General features: G+C 41.7%; 1 protein-coding gene across 1 annotated transcript in view; it reads left to right on the top strand.

Moving 5' to 3' along the window:
* PKP2 (plakophilin 2) overlaps positions 1-23,610 on the top strand; it is a 66,719-nt gene that overhangs the window by 30,251 nt on the left and 12,858 nt on the right. Inside the window, exons 6-8 of the mRNA XM_054988929.1 lie at positions 7,463-7,643; positions 21,011-21,128; positions 22,944-23,105. Coding sequence (XP_054844904.1) covers positions 7,463-7,643; positions 21,011-21,128; positions 22,944-23,105 — 461 coding nt within the window. The remainder of the gene's footprint in view (positions 1-7,462; positions 7,644-21,010; positions 21,129-22,943; positions 23,106-23,610) is intronic.

The following is a 23,610-nucleotide window of genomic DNA, read 5'->3' as shown; positions in this document are numbered from 1 at the left end:
TGAAGAATTGCTGAAAGAGAACATAATCAATTCTAGGATTGACATTAGAAAACATGAAGCACTAGTAGCATATAGGAGCACATATTTAGAGCAATATAATACGTAAGGCAACATAGTGGTGAAGTCTATGGTCCCTAATGCATTAGCAAAGCATCTGAGACCCCCTCCCTACAATACCGTTCTCCTGAGTAAAAAGCCTTTTTGAATAATTTGGTTTTGCATCATTTGTGGAAAGCAAGAAGAGTGGTAGCTCTCCTGACCTCCTCAGGCAGGCCGTTCCACAAGGTGGGGGCCACCACAGAGAAAGCCCATGTATGGGCTGCTGTTGACAGGAAGACAGAATGAGATTATTGGATAAAAGTAATAATGAAGTAATCAAAAGGTACTTCACTATTAGCAGTGTGTGAGCTTGGATTACCAAGAAGGCTATATTAACAGAAATTATAAACATCTCCCCCACCAGTGGAAATATGGGAATTATATAGACCAATTCAGAGGACAGAATCACCATTAGGTAGCCATAGTTTAACATGGTAAAAATACTTTGCTTTGTCGTTCAATTCACCTCCATCCCTAATTTTGTAGATTTTCTATCTGCAGTTCTTTTCTAGCACAAGATAGAGAGAACACAATACTGCGTAGGCCACAATGCTTCAAAGAATGGTTTATATTCCTGGAGAATATTGCAGGGCGGGCACTGGGCACTGCCTGAGAAATGTGTTACAGCTCCATGGCTGCAAACTTAATAATTCGTTATTAATAAAGACAAAAGTGCAGAATTTTTCTCATTAATCTTTCACAAAATAGATCACTTAGTTGGTTGAGAAGGTGAGGGTGAAGTAGAAGCAAATTGATAGAGTTCATAATTCAAACTAGTTTCAAGATTGAGGGCCACTTTATATAATCAGCAGAATAAAGCATTAAAGCTTTTCCTGGACAGCACTGCGTCAGTATGCTGGGAGGTTGTTCTTTCTGGAGGAGAAAAAAGTAGGAAATTTGCATGAATACCTGCTACCAAACATGGTGTATTTTTATATGCAACAATACACATCCTTCACCTTAAGCTGGAAATGATGCAGTACAAAAAGAGATCTACCACTCAGTCCTGCTTATTGTATAGGAAAAAAGGAATTTAAATATTATGGGGGTGCAAAGAGTTGGATCCAGTCAGCTTTTTCCACTAATGAAAAGGAAACAGATGATCCCAGCCATTTTCACATGTCTTACCAGCTCCGGTACATCGCGCAAAGCTCCCACAAGGACAACGTCTTCCTGGTTCTCATGCAAAATCACGCCAGGAAGGTGCTGTCCTTGCGGGAGCTTTGCACGACATACCGAAGCTGGTAAGACGTGTGAAAACGGCCCCCTTTTGACTAACAAAGAGGCTGTGCTGAGGACCATAGAACCCGCATGGCCAAAAGCCTTGGGGAGCAAGGGCTGCAGTAAAGAGGGAAATTGGGTGATGCTAAGTGAATCCAACCGAAATAATATATATATTTCTATGGTGGTAGTGGTACCATCAAGTCATAGCTGACTTATGGCGACCCCTGCTGGGTTTTTCAAGGTAAGAGACATTCAGAGGTGGTTTGCCATTGCCTGCCTCTGCAACCCCTGGTCTTCATTGGAGGTCTCCCATCCAATTACTAACCAAGGCCAACTCTGCTTCACTTCTGAGATCTGACAAGATCAGGCTTGCATATATTTCTTTAAGTGGCTTTTTTTTTAAAGTTAAGATAGGATAGCATAATGCCACATTGGGTACAGTCTTACCTTTTTCTGTACAGCCTTGCATGAGGGCTACCAGGTTCCAGAGAAGCTTCTTCTCATACCTAACCTAGTGGTGTCATATGTGGTAGAATTGCAATGCAGTAAAGATAAACAGAGGAGGAGGAGTTTGGCTCTGAAAAAGCTCAAGCCAGAATCTTTCTCTGCCTGGAATGATGACAGCCCCACTCCAGACTGATCACTGTAAATTAGGCAAACCGGGGGGGGGGGGGAACTCTATCAGAGGTTGATAACATAAACTTCTGGTAACACCTCTACAGATCATGCAGAAAATATGTCACTCTTTAGGAATGTTGGAGTCTGGCAGCACCAGATATAACTCCTCCGAGAAGCTCCTCTCTGGCATTCTAGGTACTTGGGGTTTTCTTTAATGATGTCAACAGCATCTCTGGGAAAAGTGGGTGGGAGGACGGGCCTCTTTTTTTTAGTGCTTTATAAGCAACTGTGCATTCTAGAAGCTTGTTTTTTTAAAAAAAAAATAGAATGAAACTCGTCCTGGTTGTGAACAGAAAATAACAGTTTGCTCTTCCTGACCTAAAAGACATAAACACGTTTAGGCTTCTAGTTAGATTGGGTTGCAGCCCTGTGGTTCAGTTGTTTAGTTCTGGCCACCCAGGGTTTCAAAGGGCTAAGGTTTGTTTCCCTTATCAAGATGCCAGGATGGTTTATTCCATGGTTATCCTCTCTGTTTTTCATCACCAAACTGGGAACCCAACCCAAGAGAGAGAATCTGTCTCTTGTTTGCCGTGGTGATGAGTTATTATCCTCTATCAAAGCGATGCAAGCTGTGGACCCTGGGATCCTGTCACAAAATGTTTACTGTCTAATGACTTGCTTCATCCTCTGATTTGCCTGCTGAATACAGAGAAATGAAAATCTTGTTTTTCTGTTGTGTGGACCAGCCCTCCTTCTGTTTGCAGATCCCCTGAACATGCAACCAGGCATGATTGTGCAAGGGTAACCATAGGGTTGCCACATTGCCGGCCTTTAAGTGTCTCGCTGAATCAGGAGTTAAGGCACCCCTGGGAAAACCATTGCTGTGAAAGAGGAAGCAGGGTATGGGCCAGAAGAGAAGGGTTGCCAATTGACCTAGAGAAAAATGTCCTAACCCTTTAATAGAGAAGCTTTGTGTGTGGAAATGAGCAGCTGAAGGCTTTCATGTCATGGAGGTATGTAACATCACCTGGTAAACAACACCGCATCTAGCTTCTATTAAAGGGGCTTGACATTTTTACTCCAGACAAAAGAGCAGTGGATACCTTGCCACATGCTTCAGATGAGTTAATACAAAGATCCATGTCTGATGCTTTAGCTGCAAGGTGTCCACTCTAGAAACTAACTTATGAAAAGATGAAAAATAATTTGGGGAGCATCTGTGTTTCAAGGAGAAACCACAGCTCCATCAACTCATATAGCTTCTTTAATAGAAATACAACATCTCTGGACTGCAGTCTGGCAACTCAAAGTAGAGTTTTCAGATTGCAACCAGAAGTCAGACATTTCTAAGAGCAGGAAGCAAAAGATATTCCTGACGTATTCTGCTGCCTCTCTTGGACACTGATTTCATTAGGAGCTGCTGCTAAGGCTGTTAAAATGACATGTTTTGGCTATGCTCAAGCAATAGAGAGAGGAGCAGCAGCACAGAGTATTGGATGGTCAAGAGGTGACATTTCTATGCTCTGTGTAGCTCTTTCCCATAACTAGCAGAGGAATACATTCAAATAAGCAAATGCGTACAAATTTGTTCAGTATAACCGATCACATTCGGGTAAGTGGTTTTGGTCACAGAATTTTGATTATTTTTTTTTAAAATGAGAACAGTTGTGTAGCCCAAGGGCAACTGTTTTCAAATACAGAAAAAGAGGAAATAGCTTTCTCTTGTATATCTGATGAAGCTTGAGCAGTTTTTCTCAAGGTCATGCAGAAAAGACATCAGGTTGTAGCTTGCTGGGTAAGAACTGATTGAGTTTCCCATTCCATTAGCAGCAAATGCTTTGGGGGTGGGGAAGGCACTTGGAAGATGCCTGAACTGATAGGAGCTGAAGCGTTCTTTATTACGTAGTGAGCTCTGTAGCAACAGAACACAGCAAAGCGGAGGCAGCCAAAACAAGCTTTCAGTGTTGAGTTTACCAAGCCTTCAGGGAGTGTCTAACTTCATGATCTTGTCTCATACAACATATAGCTAAGCAATGGAAGAACATTCTTTCTGCAGCAGGATTATAGAACAGACAGGCAGGCCTTTCATGAAAGGAAACATAAATATGAAAGGGAGCCACACCTCTCTTGTACTAAATCTACTGTGGAAAGTCACAAAAGTGGAAAGAGAGCTACATTCAAGCACCCAGTTCTCCCAGCATCTGTTAATGGTCTTTAATTCATGGACCATAATAAACAGGGGCTGATTGTCTAATCCAATTGTCCCTTTTGTCTGTATGATAATATTTATTGTTGATAATATTCTTTAGCACTTTAGCACTTAAGGCACATTCTATCGGTGGGGCTGCATACTTCAGCAGCTTGAATTAAAGAAAATTAGTTGGTGGTCGGGTTGCCAACTGTTTGGAGAAAAAAAGTTCTGTTGCTTGAAGAGAGATTTATGGGATGTTCTTTATCTCCATGCTAAGCAGGCTTCTGCTGTCCATTTCCTCACTGTAAACTTTTATTAAAGGGCTAGGATGTTTTTCCAAGGCCTGTTGGCAACCCTAGCTAGCAGTAGCATCTCTCTCTCTCTCTCTCTCTCTCTCTCTCTCTCTCTCTGTGTGTGTGTGTGTGTGTGTGAGAGAGAGAGAGAGAGAGAGAGAGAGAGAGTTTGGTGTAATGGTTAAGAGTGCGGGACTCAAATCTGGAGAACTGGGATTGATTCCTCACTCCTCCACTTGAAGCCAGCTGGGTGACCTTGGGTCAATCACAGCTTCTAGCTCTCTCAGCCCCACCCACCTCACAGGGTGATTGTTGTGGGGATAATAATGACATACTTTGTAAACAGCTCTGAGTGGGGGTTAAGTTGTCCTGAAGGGCGGTATATAAATTGAATGTTGTTGTTGTTGTTAGTGTTAGTGTGTGTGTATGTGCGCACACGCTTTGAAAAGTTTCACTTGCACCTCTTAACACAGCCAGCTGCATTCACAGCAAAGGTGTAAAATCAGGTTAAAAAGTTACGAACTTTAGTAAGGCAATCAAGTGAGTGAGATTTGAACCAAGTTGACTATAATATGAGGTTTTCTCTCCAAGTTTGGCCTTACAAAATATTTGGTCTCATCATTATGTAGCATATACCTCATCATTCGCAAGTTTCTCCATAGTAGTTTTCTACATGTAGATGTTTAACTATGTTCGTCTCATTTATAGTTGCCAATTTCTTCCATGGCAGGGCTTCCCTGCCTTTAAACAGCTACCTGATACGTGGCTGAAACTTTCCTGGCATGGAATTAACATAACAAACAAAGTACTAAATTTCTGCAAGCCAGGCGGCTATTTAAAAGACACAAGACACCTGCTAGAAAAAAAGTTGGCAACTCCAGACATATTCATTCTTTAAGCATTAACAATGTTGTGGTTCTGTAGCAATTTAAATCTCATTTTCCCATGCCCTGCCCCCAGATTTTATAGCAGGTGCTAAGATGGGCATATTCCTCTTACTTGTTTTGGCAAAGATGTTCCATTTCTGTGATCATAATATCCAGGTGAGGCAGTAATGCCAAAATTAGAAATACCGATCTTCCCACTACTGCTGTGTGTAACATGACAGTGCAGCTACTGTATCTACATATAATGAAAAGATGGTTATCTGTGAGCCAAGGGCCATAAGGAGTTTTGTTCCAAAATTTAAATACCTTCTGTATTAGACTAAGGATGTGTCTTGGAATTCAGAGCAGTTAACTGTGGAAACAATCGTTCTCTTTGTAAGGAAGGGCATTGTGCATATGATATAATGCCAAATGATACAATATCTCCTTCCAAAAAATATATAATAAAGCATCACAGTTAATCTCTTGATTTTTAACTTGCTCATGTCTCTAAATTTGCAGCAAGTGTCTTTCTCTCCAACACTCTGTTAATCACTCCAATTAAAGTGTCAGGTTATTTGGGGGGAAGTTTTTGAGAATTAAGCAGAGTCAGATTTTCAAGTCAATGCTTGATAAAATGGGGAAGAAACTTTTCTCACAGCGCTAGCGATGTGTCTGTCAATGAGGATAGAACTCACTTGTCACTCCACAATTGTCTTTTCCAATATAAAATTCAAATTCTGTATTTGATGGAACTTCTCAGTGAGAAAATGCCCGTGCCTAAGGGCACACTTTTAGTGATTTTCATTTGTTCTGGCTTTCATGGTGACTATCCTCTGTGTAGTGATGGAATTTATAATTTAGAGACATTTGCTCATGTTTTAACAATATTAGGCAATTGAGGACATGCCATATGATCATGTGAACTTAGTTTGCTCTACACCAGGTGTTAGAGATTGTTGCACAAGATGTTTTAGTTGCTGTTCATGTCTAAGTGATTTTAAGCCACTCCTGAGTCTGGTAGTCTATCTGTGGACCCAGAAATATTGTATGATGGGAACAATGGGGGAGTACAATAAATTGAAGACCATTTCCTTGCCTTGGATATTTTGTGTGACAAAAAATACAACAGGTGAAGCCTTCCCAAGTTGGTGATACAGTAATTCGCACCTGGAGGGAGGGGGGGGCAATCCTGTTAAGGCATTCAATGCTAATATTCATTGCAGTGGTAAAGCAAATGATCAGAGATCTTGGTGCTGAAACAATCTCAACCTATTCTCAAACTTTAAATGGATAAGAAGCACAGCCTGCTAGCATAGGACCAGGCATGGAATGAGAACTATCTAGTGGGCCAATAGTGGCAGACTTTATGATGCAGCAGGATTGCCAGGCCAGCCTGGCAGTGAGTAGGAGACTGGGGGACAGGGACATAAGGGGGATGGCTGTCAATTGATGGTGCAATGTCATTTCCACGTAAACCATGTAGTAATATGACACCTCTAGGAATTTGCTGGATCTCTGTGGTAAAAGCCATAGAGTTTCCAGCAGTTCCTAGAGAGGAATTACATCACTTCTGAGGAAAAACACCAGTCCTCTCTAGGAATCACCAAAAACAGTATAGTTTTATCATAGAATTTCAGCCACTTCCTAGAGAGATATGATATCGCTTCTGGGTTTACCTGGAAGTGACATCGCACCAGTAAGCAGTGACAATTTTTAAAATTTTATTTTTCTCCTGCAACCACTCTTGAGTGTATGGTGGGAAACGCCAGCTGGAAGTGGGGGATCCCGGGGCTGACAACCCTATAATGCACTCTCAAGGGAATCTACAGCTATTATCTGTTTGCTATATAGTCACAGAAATCCTTCTACAGAAAAGGTGGAGTTCTAAGTAAAAAAAAAATGCTTTGTCCTGGATCCTGATTGAAGGAGAAAGAAACATTTGGAATATAGAATATTCTTAGAATTACAGTGCTACCACGAAAAGAGTTACACCCCTTGAAACTCGTTGACTTCTGTGGACTTAGAAAGGCATAACTCCATTTTGAGTCGCATTGTTAGGTTCATGACTAAAAGCTCAATGAACTTGATTAATAATTTCATCGATTATTGGCTAAAACCTTGTAAACCAAGAGGCCATTCTGTCATTCTAATCTCTTTATTCCTTGAAGGTTTGTTATGGAACCTGTCCTCCAATGACCAGCTGAAGAATATATTGATCCGAGAGGCCCTGCAGCCTTTGACCGAAACTGTTCTCATCCCTTACTCAGGCTGGCCAGACAGAGACTATCCCAAAAAATCAGGCGTTGTACCAGACCCTGATATTTTCTACAATGCAACAGGATGCCTGAGGTAAGATGAGGATATAATCTGTTTTTGTAGTTCTCATGGCCCAAACAAACACTTTCTTTCAGGTTGTATCTGAGTCATGTGTGTGCGGAGTGACTATCTGGCATTTGTTGCCTAGCAACATTCTTGAAATATGAAGGTCACAGTAATGAAGTTCAATGGTTTCTTTATGTGTGTTATGAAACATATATTTTAAAGTCCTTATCCTGTGCCCTTACAGCAATCTGACAGAAATTTCACAGATGCAACTTTCCCCACAACTCATCTGTGTGGTGAGGGCAAGTTTTCCTGCAGCGTCCGGCTGCTGGTAAAAAGGCAGGAATAGAGTGCTTGGCCTTTTTGAACAACTAAAATAACAAAATGGTCACAAAAGGCATAGGATTTGTTGCATTGTTTTTTGTCTGTGTCGTTGAATGCAAGGTCTGAAGTTTCCTGTGAGACTCCACAGAAAACTATCCGGCATTCCAAGCCTCAGTTGTCTGCTAGCTAAGAAATGGGTCATATTTTCCCCACAACACTAGAATGAATTTTGAGAGCTAAGGAAATAGTGTCCCTGTATTAAATGTAGCCATGGATATTTTCTGTATGCAAAAGCACAGATTCCCAAGTCCCAGTTTTCCCAGAGGGGAGGAAAAACAACAATTACGTGTTGTTGTAAATGAAAGGTTGGGAATTGGAGAGGGTGTATAATTTCTAGCAAGGGCTTGGGGCAGATGTGGAGGCCAGCTGGCATTTTCAGGCATGGAGGGGTAAAGGCTTCTACCCAAAGGGTTTCCTTCCTCCCCTTCGCCCCCACCTCGCCCCTACATGGGTGCTCCAGGGCATGGACAGGATGTACAGCTTGGGTTAAGTTTGAATATTTACAGTAGTGTCCCAAGGCCACAGATGTCAGTTCTGTAAAGAATAATTAAGTGAGAGAACATTGTGGCTTGGCACTGATGAACTCCAATAAAACCGAGAGGAGCTTTGTTTGTTGATAAGTGCCTTCCGGTGTCATAAACACTGTAAAGTTCTACTTACTATCCTCTCATAGTGCATTGATGCTGACACCTGTGAACTTTGTCTAGCTCAAGGTACTTCTTAGTTGCGCTTTGAAAGAGCAGGAAAACTACCTTTTCCTCATCACTGAATACTCAAAGCCTGGCTGCTTGACTAAAGCCAGGCTCAGGCACACGGCCTTCCAAAGGGAGATTTTCCCACTACCTGGGAGTTTCCACTTAAAATGCTTTCTTATCTTCCTTTTGATACTGCACAGATGAGATCTTAAGAAGAACATCTCCCAAGGATCTCGAGGCCGATAGCTAGACATAGAAGAGGAGGCAGCCCTTCAGATATCTAGCATCTACAAGGTCAAAGCAGACACAACTTTGGAAGTTCCACATATGGAATACCCATACTCTGTTTTTTGCTTTAAAATATAAGGCAAATAGGACTATAATTCAAATCAGGACTGTAGGGGAGAAGACGATTTAAGCTTTCCCCCACCATGCTGTTTTTCCAGCTTGAAACAGCCCTAGAGAACTGCTGTTTGGTCCACTTGGGTAAATGTACATATTTTCATTCAAGAATAAATAACAACTTTGTAGAGCTGTTTTCAGGGTTGGAAAATGGCTTGGGGAAAGCTTAATACTATCCTTCCTGCAATAATGTGGTCCCTGTCCAAATCTGGGCCCTGCGCTATAGCAGCTTTAAAAGAGAAAAACACTTTGGAGCTCATACGTGGTCTGTTTGAGCCTGAAACTGTTGTTTGTCAAACACAGTCAAAAGGGGCTATTGATACTGGTACCAGGTTGCTCTGCTTCTTGCATGAAGTGTGATTGTGCAGTGGCCACAACTAAACACCAGTCTAAGCTAGGTAATAGGTAATAAAAGAGTCTTCTGAGCTGGAGGGAAGATGGATGCCCTGTTCTGGGACATTCCATAAAGAATCTATGATGCCTCTGCTGGTTTTCTGAATACATACCAATACTTTTAATATAGCTGTTTACAGTAGGACTTGCACCTGACTTGGATAGTGCAGGTGATTCTGATCCTGTCAGATCTTATAAACTAAACAGGATCAGCCTTGGTTAATAATTGGATGGGAGACCTCCGTGAAGACCAGGGTTGCTGAGTCAGGCAATGGGAAACTGCCTCTCTTAGTCTCTTGCCATGAAAACCCCGCCAGGGGTCACCATAAGCCAGCTATGACTTGAGGACACTCACTACCACTACCACCACCACACAATAGGTAAAAGGTAAAGGTAGTCCCCTGTGCAAGCACCGAGTCATTACTGACCCATGGTGGGACGCTGCATTACGATGTTTTCTTGGCAGACTTTTTGTTACAGGGTGGTTTGCCATTGCCTTCCCCAGTCATCTACACTTTACCCCCAGAAAACTGGGTACTCATTTTACCGACCTCGGAAGGATGGAAGGCTGAGTCAACCTTGAGCCAGCTACCTGAACCCAGCTTCCACCAGGATCGAATTCAAGTCATGAGCAGAGCTTGGGCTGCAGTACTGCAGCTTACCACTCTGCGCCACGGAGCTCCCGTGGCTTAACATTATAATCCTAAACAGATTTAACATCCTTCTCAGCCCATTAACTTCAGTAAACGTAGAAGGGTACAGCTAGGGTTGCCAGCCTCCAGGTGGGACTTGGCATTGTCCTGAAATTACAAGTGATTTCTGGGCAACAGGGATAAGTTCCCCTTGATAAACTGGCAGATTCGGAGGGCAGGCTCTATGGTATACTATAGATTCTAAGTGAAATCCCACCCCAAATTCCCCCTCCAAAGGCTCCACTGCCAAATCTTCAGGTATTTCCCAGGCTGGAGTGGCAACTCTACTTAACATTGTATGTAAATCAACTAATTGCACATGGCCAGAGGCTCTCTAACAGGGAAAGAGTGGGAAGAACATCTCAACCATCTGTAATCTTGCTGAGAGCTTGCTTTCCCCTCTCTGTTTCAGGTGTTATAGGGCTTGGGTTTGGCCAGAAGTGCATGGCTAAAAGACTGTTGGCTCTGTGTTTTTAAATTAGCCAGCTCTTGAATCCCTGACCAGTCCAATACACTCTTTGTTGTCTCGTTTTGTTGGTTGGTTTATATTGCATTGTTGTTGTTGAGCCACTTTGGGTCCCTTTGGAGAGACAAGCAGGACAAAAATATTTTAATAACATAAATAAATTCCTGGTTGTGCACTGACCATTGAAACAGTTAATAGCGTCCGTTTGCCATGCCAAATGTACAAAGTCTTTCTGATTTCTGGGTGGTTAGATTGTTTTGCTATGGAGACACATGATGGAAAGCTAAGCGTGGAAGATGAAATGTGCTGACAAATAATTTGCCTAAATGCCTGTGCATCTGCCAGATTACAAATCTCCAGTTAGTCCTTCCTTTTGTAATAGCTGACATGCTCATTGCTCGGGTTGTAAAAGTCCGTAGCCTGCAGCGTCAGTTGCAGAAAGAAAGCTTCCACTGCTATTTGCGTGCAAAATTACCCAAGTTCTTCTTAACCTGGTTATTACACTTGGGAAAGTAATAGGTGAATTTCAACAAAAGTTAAATTATCTCAAAAGTTGAGATAAAACAAAAGGTAAAGATGACAATGTAATCCTTCCAAACCCCCTGAAAGTTAGATGCACATAAATATTTAGGTCTTCTTTGCATTTACATTCCACACCCCAGTGAAAAGAATCCAATTTTCAGATTTTTGTCGGAATTGGAAAGTCTTGTACAAAGCTTGGGAATCATTATGAAATACCCTAACAGTCAATCAGTTGAGCACAAGCATCAGTCACATATTGTTACGCCTCATTTACATGTGTGGCGGGATGCCCCTGCTTCTCCTCAGGCGCCCATTCCGTTTGGCCCTCTGAGGTAAAATTTGCTTTATTTACAGAAGGCAGCAATGAGGTACTTCTATAGGTCAGCAGCTCCCCAAAGAGAGAGTCCATCTCCTCACACACATATATTGTCCTAGCCTATTGTCCCAGTCACAGTCACCACAGTTGTGCTCCTTTTGCCCTGTTGTATGTAGTTTAATGAAATTTGTGGATTCTTGTTAGTGCCTTTGGCAAAAGGTGGATTAGAAATCTTAAAGATGGATTTTTAAAATTATGCAAATATGATGTGTTCTGGATTCTGAGCTACAGCAATGACTATAACTAACAGGGTAGGGGGCAGCGGTCATTCTGTGATGATGGACTGGAAGTAAAAGAGTCTGACAAGCTTCCTCTCAGTTTCAACGTTTAGGCAGATTGTGTTGTGTACACAGAGCCCTGTTCCAGCAATTGTCCTGTACAGGGCCTCTGAAACACAAATGTTGGTGATAGCTGAAGGAAAAGAAAACTTGGCATTGTGCCTTGAGCAGGGAGGAGGTAAATCAAAAGGGACGTTACTTATTGCTTAACAATCTGATGAAATTGGCTTTACTATTTAATGAGCTCTTCTAATGCACAAATAAAAATTGCCTTTGAAAGTGACTCTGATTTGGGTGGCTTCATCTCTATATATTCAAAGAGTGATACTACTGTTTCCTATAAAGGAGATCACCATTTGCCCCCATGGCTGTCATATACCACCAGGCCTCCCTGGGTTTTTTTTTAATCCTCTCTCATTCCCTTCCCCCATGAGGAAGTTGGCAATGTTTGTTTGATTTTTTTCACTTAAGGTGTGAAAATGTCTAGCCAATTGGTTCACTAAAGTAATTTACTTTTTATTGCCCCTTCAGGCCTGTTCTTTATTTTGCAGGAAATTGTAGCTATTGCATAAGTGGGGGTGGAAGAAGTCATTATTTAAAAAGGCATCTTATATCAGGAGCCCCCAACATTGCTGAGCCTGTAGGCTCTACTGAAAATTTGAAAACAGGGCAGTTTCTACACGCCTTCTCCCCCTCCCGAAAAATAGCGCAAAACTTACAGAACGAAGCTCCTTCATGGCACGATTTTCCATCATGACTTTGCTTCATGGCGCATTTTCTGACATCATCGTGCCACAAAACAAAGTCATGTCAGGAAATCGCACTATGAAGGCGCGTCATTCCATAAGTCTTGAGCTATTTTTCAGGAGGGGGAGAAGACGTGTGGAAATGGCCCAGGTTGTAGAATCCACCACAAAATGGCTGCTTTGGGGGCACGGGCCAGCCACAAAATGCTGGATGGTTGCAAGCCAAGCAGCTGTTTCCAAATGGGTGTTCCTTGATGATGCAAAGATGATGCTTCATAGAGTCTTCTGAAACACCTTCCACCCCAATGAAGGGGAGGCTAGCTGCTTGCTTTGGGGAGGAGATGCTTTGAGGAAGAAGCAAGCAGGAAATACATTGGTGGGCACGATGGCAGCAACAGGCATCATATTGGGGATCACTGCTCTAGAAAACTGATTTAGTCCAAGAGTTAACTATTTTGCTGCTACCATACCCTGTGTGTGTTTTATGTGCCGTCAAGTCGTTTCCGACCTATGGCGACCCTATGAATGAAAGACCTCTTTTATTGAGCCAAGCCACCTCTTTTTAGGTCTTCCTCTTTTCCTATTGTACCTGTTTACCCTATTGTATCTGTATCTGTTTTCATTGAATGGCCTAACTATGGAACATATTGTATTTTTGCTCTGTGGATGTCCTAGCTGTTGATTATATTGTACTTGCTTGCAGTATGTAATAAGACTTGGATCTCAGTGAGAAAAGTGGTCTATAAATAAGTTGTTGTTGTTGTTGTTGTTGTTGTTGTTGTTGTTGTTGTTGTTGTTGTTGTTGTTGTTGTTGTTGTTGTTGTTGTTGTTGTTGTTATACCCTGCCCCAAAATGCTGAATGTTCTATCAGACAAATGTGATTTGTTAGTCCTTAGTGGTCTAACTGCTTCCTTATCGAGGTAATAGTTTCAGCAGTAGAACAAATGACAGACTTCTTAATGAATTGAATGAAAATGGAAACATGATACTTAGCTTGCATCACTTCCCAACTGAATGGAACTGGATATACAAAGTGATCTCATTCCTTGAGATCTTCTAGTACCATGAACTTGGTTGACATTTGGTCTTTGTGTAGAATTTGTGTGTCTTGCAGCATCACTCATATGACTTCCAATACAAGACTTTCTGTTATAGAAGAGTGATCTTCTGTTTGGCAGAAAAAAGGATATTTTTCCAGTGTTTTCCTCTTCTAAATATTCTGTCATAGCTGGAAAAACGTCAGATTTACACAAAGTATATCATGCTCTTTCTCTCATGTGCAAATGTCAGATGTCTGTGTTTATGTTCTGTGACCAAAGAACCTTTGAGCCAGCAGAGGGTACGAGATACTTGTCATCCTCCAGCTTCCGAGTTAAGATAACAGATGTAGGATTTAAAGAGCTCTCATAGTGGGTTCTTTGCCACAAAGAAATCTAGCTTTGTAATTCGCATGAGACTCGTACATATCAGCAATTTCAGACCTTGACCCAGCCCTCATGCATCAGGAGGGTTATCTGTCTTTTATTTGTATTATTTTGTATTATTATAGGTATTGTATTTTTACACATTTCATGTATACATTTTTATTTTCCACCTTATACACCAATTTATTTTCCAAAAGAGACATTGAAGAAAAGTTAATGATATCACAGATCCTCCTAGCCAATAGGTGCTTTTCAGAAGTATGTGTTTCTCATTCGATCTCTCTAAACACACCCAAACCATTTTTTTCCTGTCAGAGGTTGCTGTCAGAGAGGGAAAAAATGTCTGTTTTACCAATTAGTGGCTCTGTCAGACTGACTCTGTAACTCTTACAGTATTTCTTCAAACCTGGACCACAACTATGGTGAACCAGTATGGCAGTGACAATTTTGATGATTCATCCAAATATAGGATTTAAAACCAACACACAAGGGAATAGGTGCAGTGATGGAGGGTGTCGTTAAAATAGGCTTAATGAATTTTGCACATCGTGCAAAGATGATGCAATTTTCTGTTGCAAAAATGCTTGCTTCTAACAATTGTGTCTCTGAGAAGAGTCAAGCAGGGAGTGACTTCTGGAAGCGTAGCAAGTGTTCTAGGCGGGCTGCAAGGTTTCTTGGCCTTGTTTTGAAAATTATACCCAGACCTATCTTCTTCACAGAGTTGCCAGATCACAGGCTCGCCTTAGCTTTATTAGATGTGGTAGTGCTATTATTATACAGTAGCAAATTATAAGTGTACTAAATAAATAACTCCTCTACCACAGTATGTTAATGGCAGAGTATATTAGTCTTAAACTGTGTTTTTTATTCTGGAATTATGTAATTGAAGAACTCAGCATACCCCTTGATGTATGTATGTATGTTTGTTTGTTTGTTTGTTTGTTTGTTTGTTTGTTTGTTTGTTTGTTTGTTTGTTTGTTTGTTTGTTTGTTTGTTTGTTTGTTTGTTTGTTTGAATCATTTCTGTGCTGCCTTTCCACTCAAATAAGTTTCCCAAGACTGCAAACATTTCAACATTAAACATTTGGGACATTAAAACAGTATTTAAAATATGTTTGTTATAGAGCACTCATACCTATTAGATCAAAGTTGGGTGATTTTTCTGCCTGAGGGCCATGTTGAGTCTTTGAAAGTGCCAAGTTTGACTCCTCTAGTTTCCACTAAAGCTGCTGACTCTGGAAACAGGAAGCACCAATGTCCAGCTCAGAACCCTCACAAGAGGCAGAGACCTTGATGTGTCTCCTTTTCCTACTCTGCTACTGTTGACAGTCCTGACTAGTAAGCAACTTGAAGGCCGGATGAAAAGCTCCGTTTATCATTACTCAAGCACCATGAGGGAAAAGGCCAAATATGTTGCAAATATTAGGAGAGGGGGGGGCATATGAAAAGGGCAACAGCAGGTGATAGAAGTGGATGTTCTAGGTTTGAGGAGAAGATTTAAGTTAGAAGATTAAAAAGTGCAAAGGCAAGCCAAATAGAGAGAATAAGTGTTATATAACGAGAATACAGATAATTCAATAAATTAATAAGGATAGAATACTCTGATGTGACTGTGAAGAAACCACCAACAATCCCTTCCCCAGGTAGTTTAAAATCATTTTTGGTCCTAGCTCCAAAACCGAAAATTCACTGGTAGGAAGGGGCAAAAGCCTTGGTGGACATTTTCGTGGGCATCTCTCCTGCAGTCCCCTCACATTCACTTTACCTCATCAAACACCAATCTGGGAAACAGGTTTGCCAAGATAATATAATTCTACCCAAAGAAACATTTTGTACTGGCTGCAAAACAAAGGAGGAAGCCAGTGTAAAGAATGGAAAAAGGAAACAGCTTGTACAGACATGTGTACATACTTAAGATACAAGTTTTCCCTCCAAAACTAAAAAAGCAAATTTGTTCTCAAAATGTTTAAGGAGCTGTGATTTGTACTACATTGTGTTTCTTGACAAAAGACACAGGGCTGTACTTACGGCCAAGGTTGGAAAGCAGCAATCCAGTGTCAATAACACAACACTGAATTTGCTATAACTACAGCTCATTCTCATTTAAAATCCATTTGGTGCACTCCAGTGCAATCAATGGAGTCAAAAATGCCATTCTTATCATCTTGTTTTATTTAGCTTCCACAAACCTACTTCTGTATGCACAAGCAAGGCCGTTGCAGACACGATCCTGTCAACAGAGCTTGTAATGTGACAAAAGAGCGAACGTATCCTCTTGAGTGCATTCCCATCATGGAAAAAACAAGCACAATGGTTTCCTTGCTTTTAAAGCATATGGTAATAATGATCGGAGAATTAGCATAGGGAGAGGACAAAAAGACTTCTGCTGTCTTGACATATTATATAAGAGTATCAGAAAGAAGAGAGAAACAAAGTTTTCTGCAGAGTGGAAGGTGGTTATCTAATGCCTGTAGTAGAATAGAACATAACAATCAAGGTTAAGGGCAGACCAATTTTTGAATTTCTATAGAACCAAATCATTAGGGTAGCCAGATGACAGCCCTCTTGTGAGACTAAGGAGGGGAGAGAAAAAGAAAAGGTTTTCCGCTGGGTGATGTAGAAGTCTGGTAAGCATTTGGACTCTCCTTAGTCAGTGTGTGGTTCCATTCTTCCTTCAGGATCTTCTTCCCCAGAGGTGTAAGGAGGGACATACTCTGTTTGGCTCCACCTCCTGAGTAGCCATTTTGGGTTTGGCTGTGCTTCTGGTGGAAGCCATTTTGTGGTGATGCTAACCACTAGAGATGGGCACAGACAGAAAAAAACCGAACATGATGTTCATTGTTTGTTGCCATCCACGAACAGGGACTCACGAACAACCACGAACATGGCCCTGTTCACAAACATGTTCATGGTTGGCTGTTCGTGGGGCCAACAGGCTCTCCTCCGGCCATCATCCAAGTTTGGTCAAGATCCCTACTGCACCACTCCCAGAAACCTGACCTGAGCAGGCACCAGGAAAGGTACCAATAATAATAACTTGGCCCCAGATCCTGGCAGCAGCCCTGGAACTTGAAGGGATAGATCCCTATCCCACCACACACAAAGAAAATTCAAGCTCCAATGCATTCTCTCTCTCAAAATGCCAACAGCAACCGTCTCTCCCTCTCCACTGTCTGCAAACTAAGCCAGAGCTGGGAGCCCCTCCCCCCTGCTATTTGCTCCCTTGTAACAAATTTGGAGCTCCACACTTGAAGACCTGCCTATCAAGATAAATTGGGCTTAGATTGGGATTTCCAGGGCAACAGAAAGAGTTCAGAAAGAGTTCAGACAATCTCTGCCTAAATTGCCAAGGGAATTGATTGCAGGTGCCAGACTGTCTGGCTTGACGAACAGCAACGAATGAGGCTTGCAATGACCACCTGTTCGTTTAGAATGGGGCCTCATGAACAGCTTGTTTTCAAACAACAGATTGGGCTGTTTGTGGCTTTTTTTTGTTCGTATTGCTGTTCGTGCCCATCTCTACTCACCACTCCCTCTCACAACTCCAAAGGTACCCGCAGCCTCAAAAAGGTTGAGGACACCAGCACAGAGAACAGCCTTCCATTTCACACACAGTGATTGCTGAGGTATATTTGGAACTGTTGATAATTTATTATAGGCAGGTACATTTTTATCACATTTTTTACAAAAATCTCCCCCTTGGCTTTTAAATCAGTGGAGGTATGTTTCAAATTAAATAAGTACAGCAGGTGGAATGGAATGGTCAGCCCAGTGTAGCAAAGGAGGGTCTGGGCAATGGTATGAAAACTGGGATGTTGCAAGCATATCCCTAATGTCAGCTAAGAAACATTGGAAGGTCTAGTACATACATCTGTCATCCTTTTGGATTGTGTTGTCAGTACAAGCAGAGCATGAAATCTGCTTTTCTTGATGGTGGCTGAAAAGGCTGATTCCCTCCTGTATCAATTAGAGTTGTGTAAAATGATGCAATTTGTCCTGTGCCTTGGGTAAGTGCAAGATGCACCAGTCTTTTCAGAATGTATTTCAGTGGAAGGTTTTTTCCCCCCAGCTAACAAGCAAATATTTAAGTTACAAAAAGAAATGCAAAAACAGTTTTGCATAATGAAAGTTTTCTTGCTAACTTGGACATGCAAAGTTTCATGCATTTAGTGGATACTTCAAAAAAGTGTGCTTTCTTGTTGGATTTGAGATTTGGATGCTCACCTGGGTTTCTGGAATATCACCAGCAGCAGGGTAGAAGTTTTATTTTACTGGCCCAGTTTTGCTGTAGAGCATTTGGGCGGAGTTACAGCAAAATCTTCCTCAGGCAAAACATGTAATACCCTCAAAACTATTGCAAGGACTGGGTTTGTTTAGTCTTGTCTATATGCTTAGTCCTGTGCCAATGGTGTATCTTTTTAATGGCATTATCCCTCGAGGTAAAACAAATAGAGAAAGATAATCCTGTAGATAAACAAAAAGACCAAACTTTTTTGTTAATAGCATAACTAGACATGGGCACAAACAGAACCCCCCGCTCCCCTGAACACCCTGTTCGTCGTTCGGTGCCATTCATGAACAACGAACAACAAACATGGAGGAACATGAACTGTTCCCAGACATGTTCATTGTTCATGGGGGCCAGAAACCCCCCCAACCCCCCCCACTTAGCCCCCCTCCCCTCAAACCTACTTAACCAGCCCTTTAAAGATCCCTTTAAACTATCAGCTGGCAGGCGGCAGGGAGGGATTCCCCCCTGCCACCTGCCAACGGATAGTTTAAAGGGCCCTTTCCTGCCACGTGCAAGGGGCAGGGCCCTTTAAACACCCCACAAACTGACCTTCCCAATGTCCAATACCCACCAAATTTGCAGGGGACATAGTCCTCACTGTCCTCTGAAGACCTCCCAAGTTTCAGAGAGATTGTACCCCGGGAAAGGCATGATCCACAGGTCTCCCCATTTGCTGTCATTTTCTCTTCACAGTGGCAAAAACGGGACTCTTTGCTGGAAGTACTTTCAAGGATTAAAGCCAGAAGGAAAGCCAGAAGGAGTTCAGACAGAGTTCAGTCCCTCCTTGCCTCCGGTTGCCAAGGGGATTGATTGCAGCAGGTGCTAGACTGTCTGGCTTGCCGAATGGCTGCCAAAGGCAATGAACGAGGCTTTTAACGACCACCTGTTCGTTTAGGATGGGGCCTCACGAACAGCTTGTTTGAGAACAGCAGATTAGGTTGTTCATGGTTTTTTTCTGTTCGTAATGCTGTTTGTGCCCATGTCTAATCATAACCTAGTGGTAACTAAGCATCATTTTTCAGCATGCCTATTAATACACCTATTTATAGAAGTTCTGAACAGATTATAAAAGACTAAGCCTTTTTTGTTGGATAGCGGTGGTTTCTCAGAGAGGATTAAAGCTCTTCCAAAGGTACCAGTCCTTTCAACAACGATCTTGCATGGTTGATGCAACACACAAAGGTGGCAGGTGTGTACTGTACACTTGACTTGCTCCCTAATCCAACTTGCAAATTGTTTTGCTCACAGCTGCTGTTCAGGCTCCACTGCTAGAGTGATTTTCTCCTATTCAGCCAAGCAGGGAGGAAATGAGTGAAGGTATGAAGGCCTAACTAGTTAATTTCCCATGAAACCCAGGACTTCTTTTCACATGTTCCAAATAAATCGAATGAATGCAGGATGGAGGAAGATGAGATTGTGGCAGGTCTCTGCCCATGATTTGTACATGTTCAGCATTATGATCAAGAATCCTCCTTTTTCTATACATACATTCCAGGAAACACACACAGGTCAAGGGAAGAGCTAGCCGCTAGCCCTCTTCTCTCCAGTCCATATCTGTTCATCTGCCCCCTTAGAAAATATGGGGAGGGGGTTCAATTAAAGTAGACATACTTGCATCCAACAATCAGAATTTATGACCCTCATATCATGCAGCTTCTAATCAATTGTAACCAATATTTTGTTATATTTATTTCCAGCAGTTTCAGAAATTAGTGTTGTTCAGAGACTCACATATTTTAAAAAAAAAACATGAAGTCAACCAACTTAAATTATTTGAATAAATCACACAATAAGCCATATTTCTGCCAAGGAGATGTGAACATTCTTGGCCAAGAATCAGAATTAACCAAAAGTGAGTGAAGACCTTTGCCTAACGCCTAAAAGAGATACCCAGAAAAGCGCCTTTGAGGAGCTAAGTGAGCAGGCAGACCGATAGATTCTAAGGATCTGCTTTAATACTGTTTAGCTTCCAGAATGACTCACAAAAGATGCACTAACTCTCATGAGTCACACCATTGTTGGAAGAGAACTGGAAAACATAACATCAGTAAAAGGTTCTACGTGTATCGTTCAGAATGAAAGACAGAGTTCCTTCTGGAAAGTTGTCTGAATTTTCTTCTCTTGGCAATAGAAACTGGCATCTCTGTCATTACATATTTCGTGCATCTTCAGACACAAGTGTTACTCCTGTAAAATTCTAAACATAGTTTGGGTGAAGTGAGAATGGATATTCTATTTTTAAATGAACAACAGTATTTTTAAAAATTTTCTCTGCCCACTCCCTAAACTGGGTTATTATTTAACATACCTCATTATTCACCAACGGCCCTGGGGTGGGGATCGTATCACAGTAGAAGGGCACATATTTTGTATGTGCCATGCTGATTCTCAGGTACCAGGGCTGGGAAAGAACCAGGCCCTGAAACTGTTTGCACATGAATGAGTATCTTTGGAAGCAAGGTAAAAGGTAAAGGTAGTTCCCTGTGTAAGCACCGAGTCATTACTGACCCATGGGGGGACGTTGCATCACGACGTTTTCTTTGCAGACTTTTTACGGGGTGGTTTGCCATTGCTTTCCCCAGTCATCTACACTTTACCCCCAGGAAACTGGGTACTCATGTTACCGACCTCGGAAGGATGGAAGGCTGAGTCAACCCTGTGACAAAACTGGATATAAGAAAGTTGCATGTGATAGTCCCATAATCAATTTTAATTCATGGTTTCAGAAATATGAGCTCAGCTGGCCCTGAAGGAAGAAAGAAGATGAGAGAATGTAATGGGCTGATTGATTCATTGGTGTATTACATACAAGGAACAACTGCAGACCATCAGCCTGACGACAAGGTGGGTCTTCCAAATCTGTGTCTAGGATGGGCTACACTGATAAATTTCTTTAATATGTTATCCTTAAGTGGGTTGTTAAGTATCCAGAGTCATTATCTGCACTGCAACCCTGGGATGTATCTCCTAGGGAGCATAGGTAGGTTAAAGGACCCTGAATTTTGAACAGCTTAAGGACCTCAGTTCAGCCTCTGCCATCTTGACTTAATAAATTATCTCAGGGCCAAACTACAAGTGGCGAATGACACAGGTTAGACACTTGTCAGCTTCTCTCAAGTTTTGATGGGAAATGTAGGCAGCTTGGCGGAATGTTGGACAAGTGACAAGTTGAAAAGTCCATTGGACAGCAGTCGGAGAGCCAAGTTGCAAGACCAGGATGCCTAAATTTCCCATCAAAACTTGAGGGAAGCTGACAAGTGTCCAACCTGTGTCATTCGTCCATTGGACAGCAGTCGGAGAGCCAAGCTGCAAGACCAGGATGCCTAAATTTCCCATCAAAACTTGAGGGAAGCTGACAAGTGTCCAACCTGTGTCATTCGTCACTTGTAGCTTGGCCCTCAGATAGCAGTGCTGAGAAAGACCCATGACTGCGATCCTTGAAAGCCACTTCTAGGGATAAATGAACAAGGAGATGGTTTTGTATATGGCTTCATGGATTCAAATATTCAGCTAATAGCAGTAAGCCCATTATTAGGTTCACAACTGAACAAGGATTTAAATACAGGTTTCCTACAGACAATAGCAATATTTTGGCCAGAATCCAGAAAGAGCCCCATATGAACATGTTTGCTTGCACATCAAGGATTTGTCTTTTTCTTTGAGTGCGGCATGTCGTGCTGAATCCCTGCAGTCCCCAGACTTAAACTCACAGTGCAGTCCTTAGAAGAGTTACTGCAGTCTAAGCCCATTGAAATCAAATGGCTTAGACTGGAGTAACTCTTCTTAGGATTGCATTGTCAGCATACCAGGCAGTGTTTCTACATTATTTTCTACATGTAATTGTTGTCAGCATTGGAAAAATGCAACACTTCAAATATGCATCACCCTTTCATTATATTTTTCTTATCACAAAAACAAGTTGGCCTTCTCAAATTTGTACTGATTTCAAGGAAGAAAATACCCTAATGCAGATCTGTATATTTTATTTGAAAGGTTTTTCCTTTTTCCCCTGTTGGGTCCTTCATCAGTTTATTCTTTGTGCATTTCAGAATTCAGAAATTAATATTTATGTTAATAAATTTGGTGTATTTCAGTTAGCTGCATGAATTCAGTTAATGAACTTGACAACATTTTTTTAAAATTCCCCTTGCCTGATAAATTTTTAACAGAAATTAAGCTAACAAAACACAGAAGAGGTTTTTAAAAAGTAATGCTCTAACTGGTAATTCATTTTGTGGAATTCTGTGGGCCACTATGGTATTGCGGTTAGTGCTGGAGAACTATACATTGGCTTACATTCCTGGAGGTGAAGAAGAGTGGGATAAAAACATGATAATATTCTTTCAATTCCAGAAAACCTGAATTCTACTCCAGTTCTGAGGGGTTTGAGGGTGGGGGCAGATAGTGTATGTGATTACAGGGAGAAAACCTTGTCAAGACCTTTCATTTCAGTACCTTCTGCTTGGTCAAAGTTGATCATAAGGGCAGCACAGTCTTTCCCATAGAAGGAAATTGAGACAATAGATAATAATGCATAATCTACAAGGAGCTCTAAACCAAGGACAAAGAGCTCAGTGACTGAAACTGAAGTGTATGCCAGGTCTTTACTTATCTCCTCTGATTATTTGCCTAGCTATTCTTGTTTGTTCATTCTTTCAGGCCACAGAGAATTGTGTGTGCATTCTTCATAATCTCTCCTACCAGTTAGAGTCTGAGCTCCCAAGCAGCTATACACATAATATGTATACACAAAAAAGAGATGTTTCCCCCAACAACAATTACATTGGATGTTTTGGATCACAGAGCAGAAAAGCAAAGCAGGTAATAGTGACTTATCAGCGCTTAGCAAATCAATGATTCTTTGGCTGACATTTTGAGAGTGAGTAGGACTAGAGATGGTGGTGGACAGTTCTCTATTTTGTCAGGGAGGTGACTTTTGCCCGTCCTGATGTGGTGATTCTGTGCTAGACACACAGACAAAATGGTAGCAGAGGCCTCCATAAATTCACATTAATTTAAAAAATACAATTCAGTAAGACTGTGATGTAAATTGGTTGAATGTGGTGTAGGAAGGTGACTGGATAAGATTCTGGTGGGTAGGTCCCTTAGGTTGACTAGATTGACTCATGAGCTGCTAATACCAGATGTGGTTGAATCAGAAGAATGGATGGAATTTTCAGTGATGGGCTTGGTCCTGGAATAGGTAATGAGAGGAAACAAGGACATGAGAGGAGTCCCAAATAGGTCACAGAAGAATTCTTAGACTTCACTGGTGCCACATGGTGACTTCATTGAGCCACAGAGTCCCCACCAGGGCCGGCACCAC

Source organism: Eublepharis macularius, chromosome 9 (genome assembly GCF_028583425.1).
Source record: "Eublepharis macularius isolate TG4126 chromosome 9, MPM_Emac_v1.0, whole genome shotgun sequence".
NCBI lineage: Eukaryota > Metazoa > Chordata > Lepidosauria > Squamata > Eublepharidae > Eublepharis > Eublepharis macularius.
The sequence above is the reverse complement of the archived record's forward strand: the minus strand, read 5'-3'. Positions and strand labels throughout refer to the sequence as shown.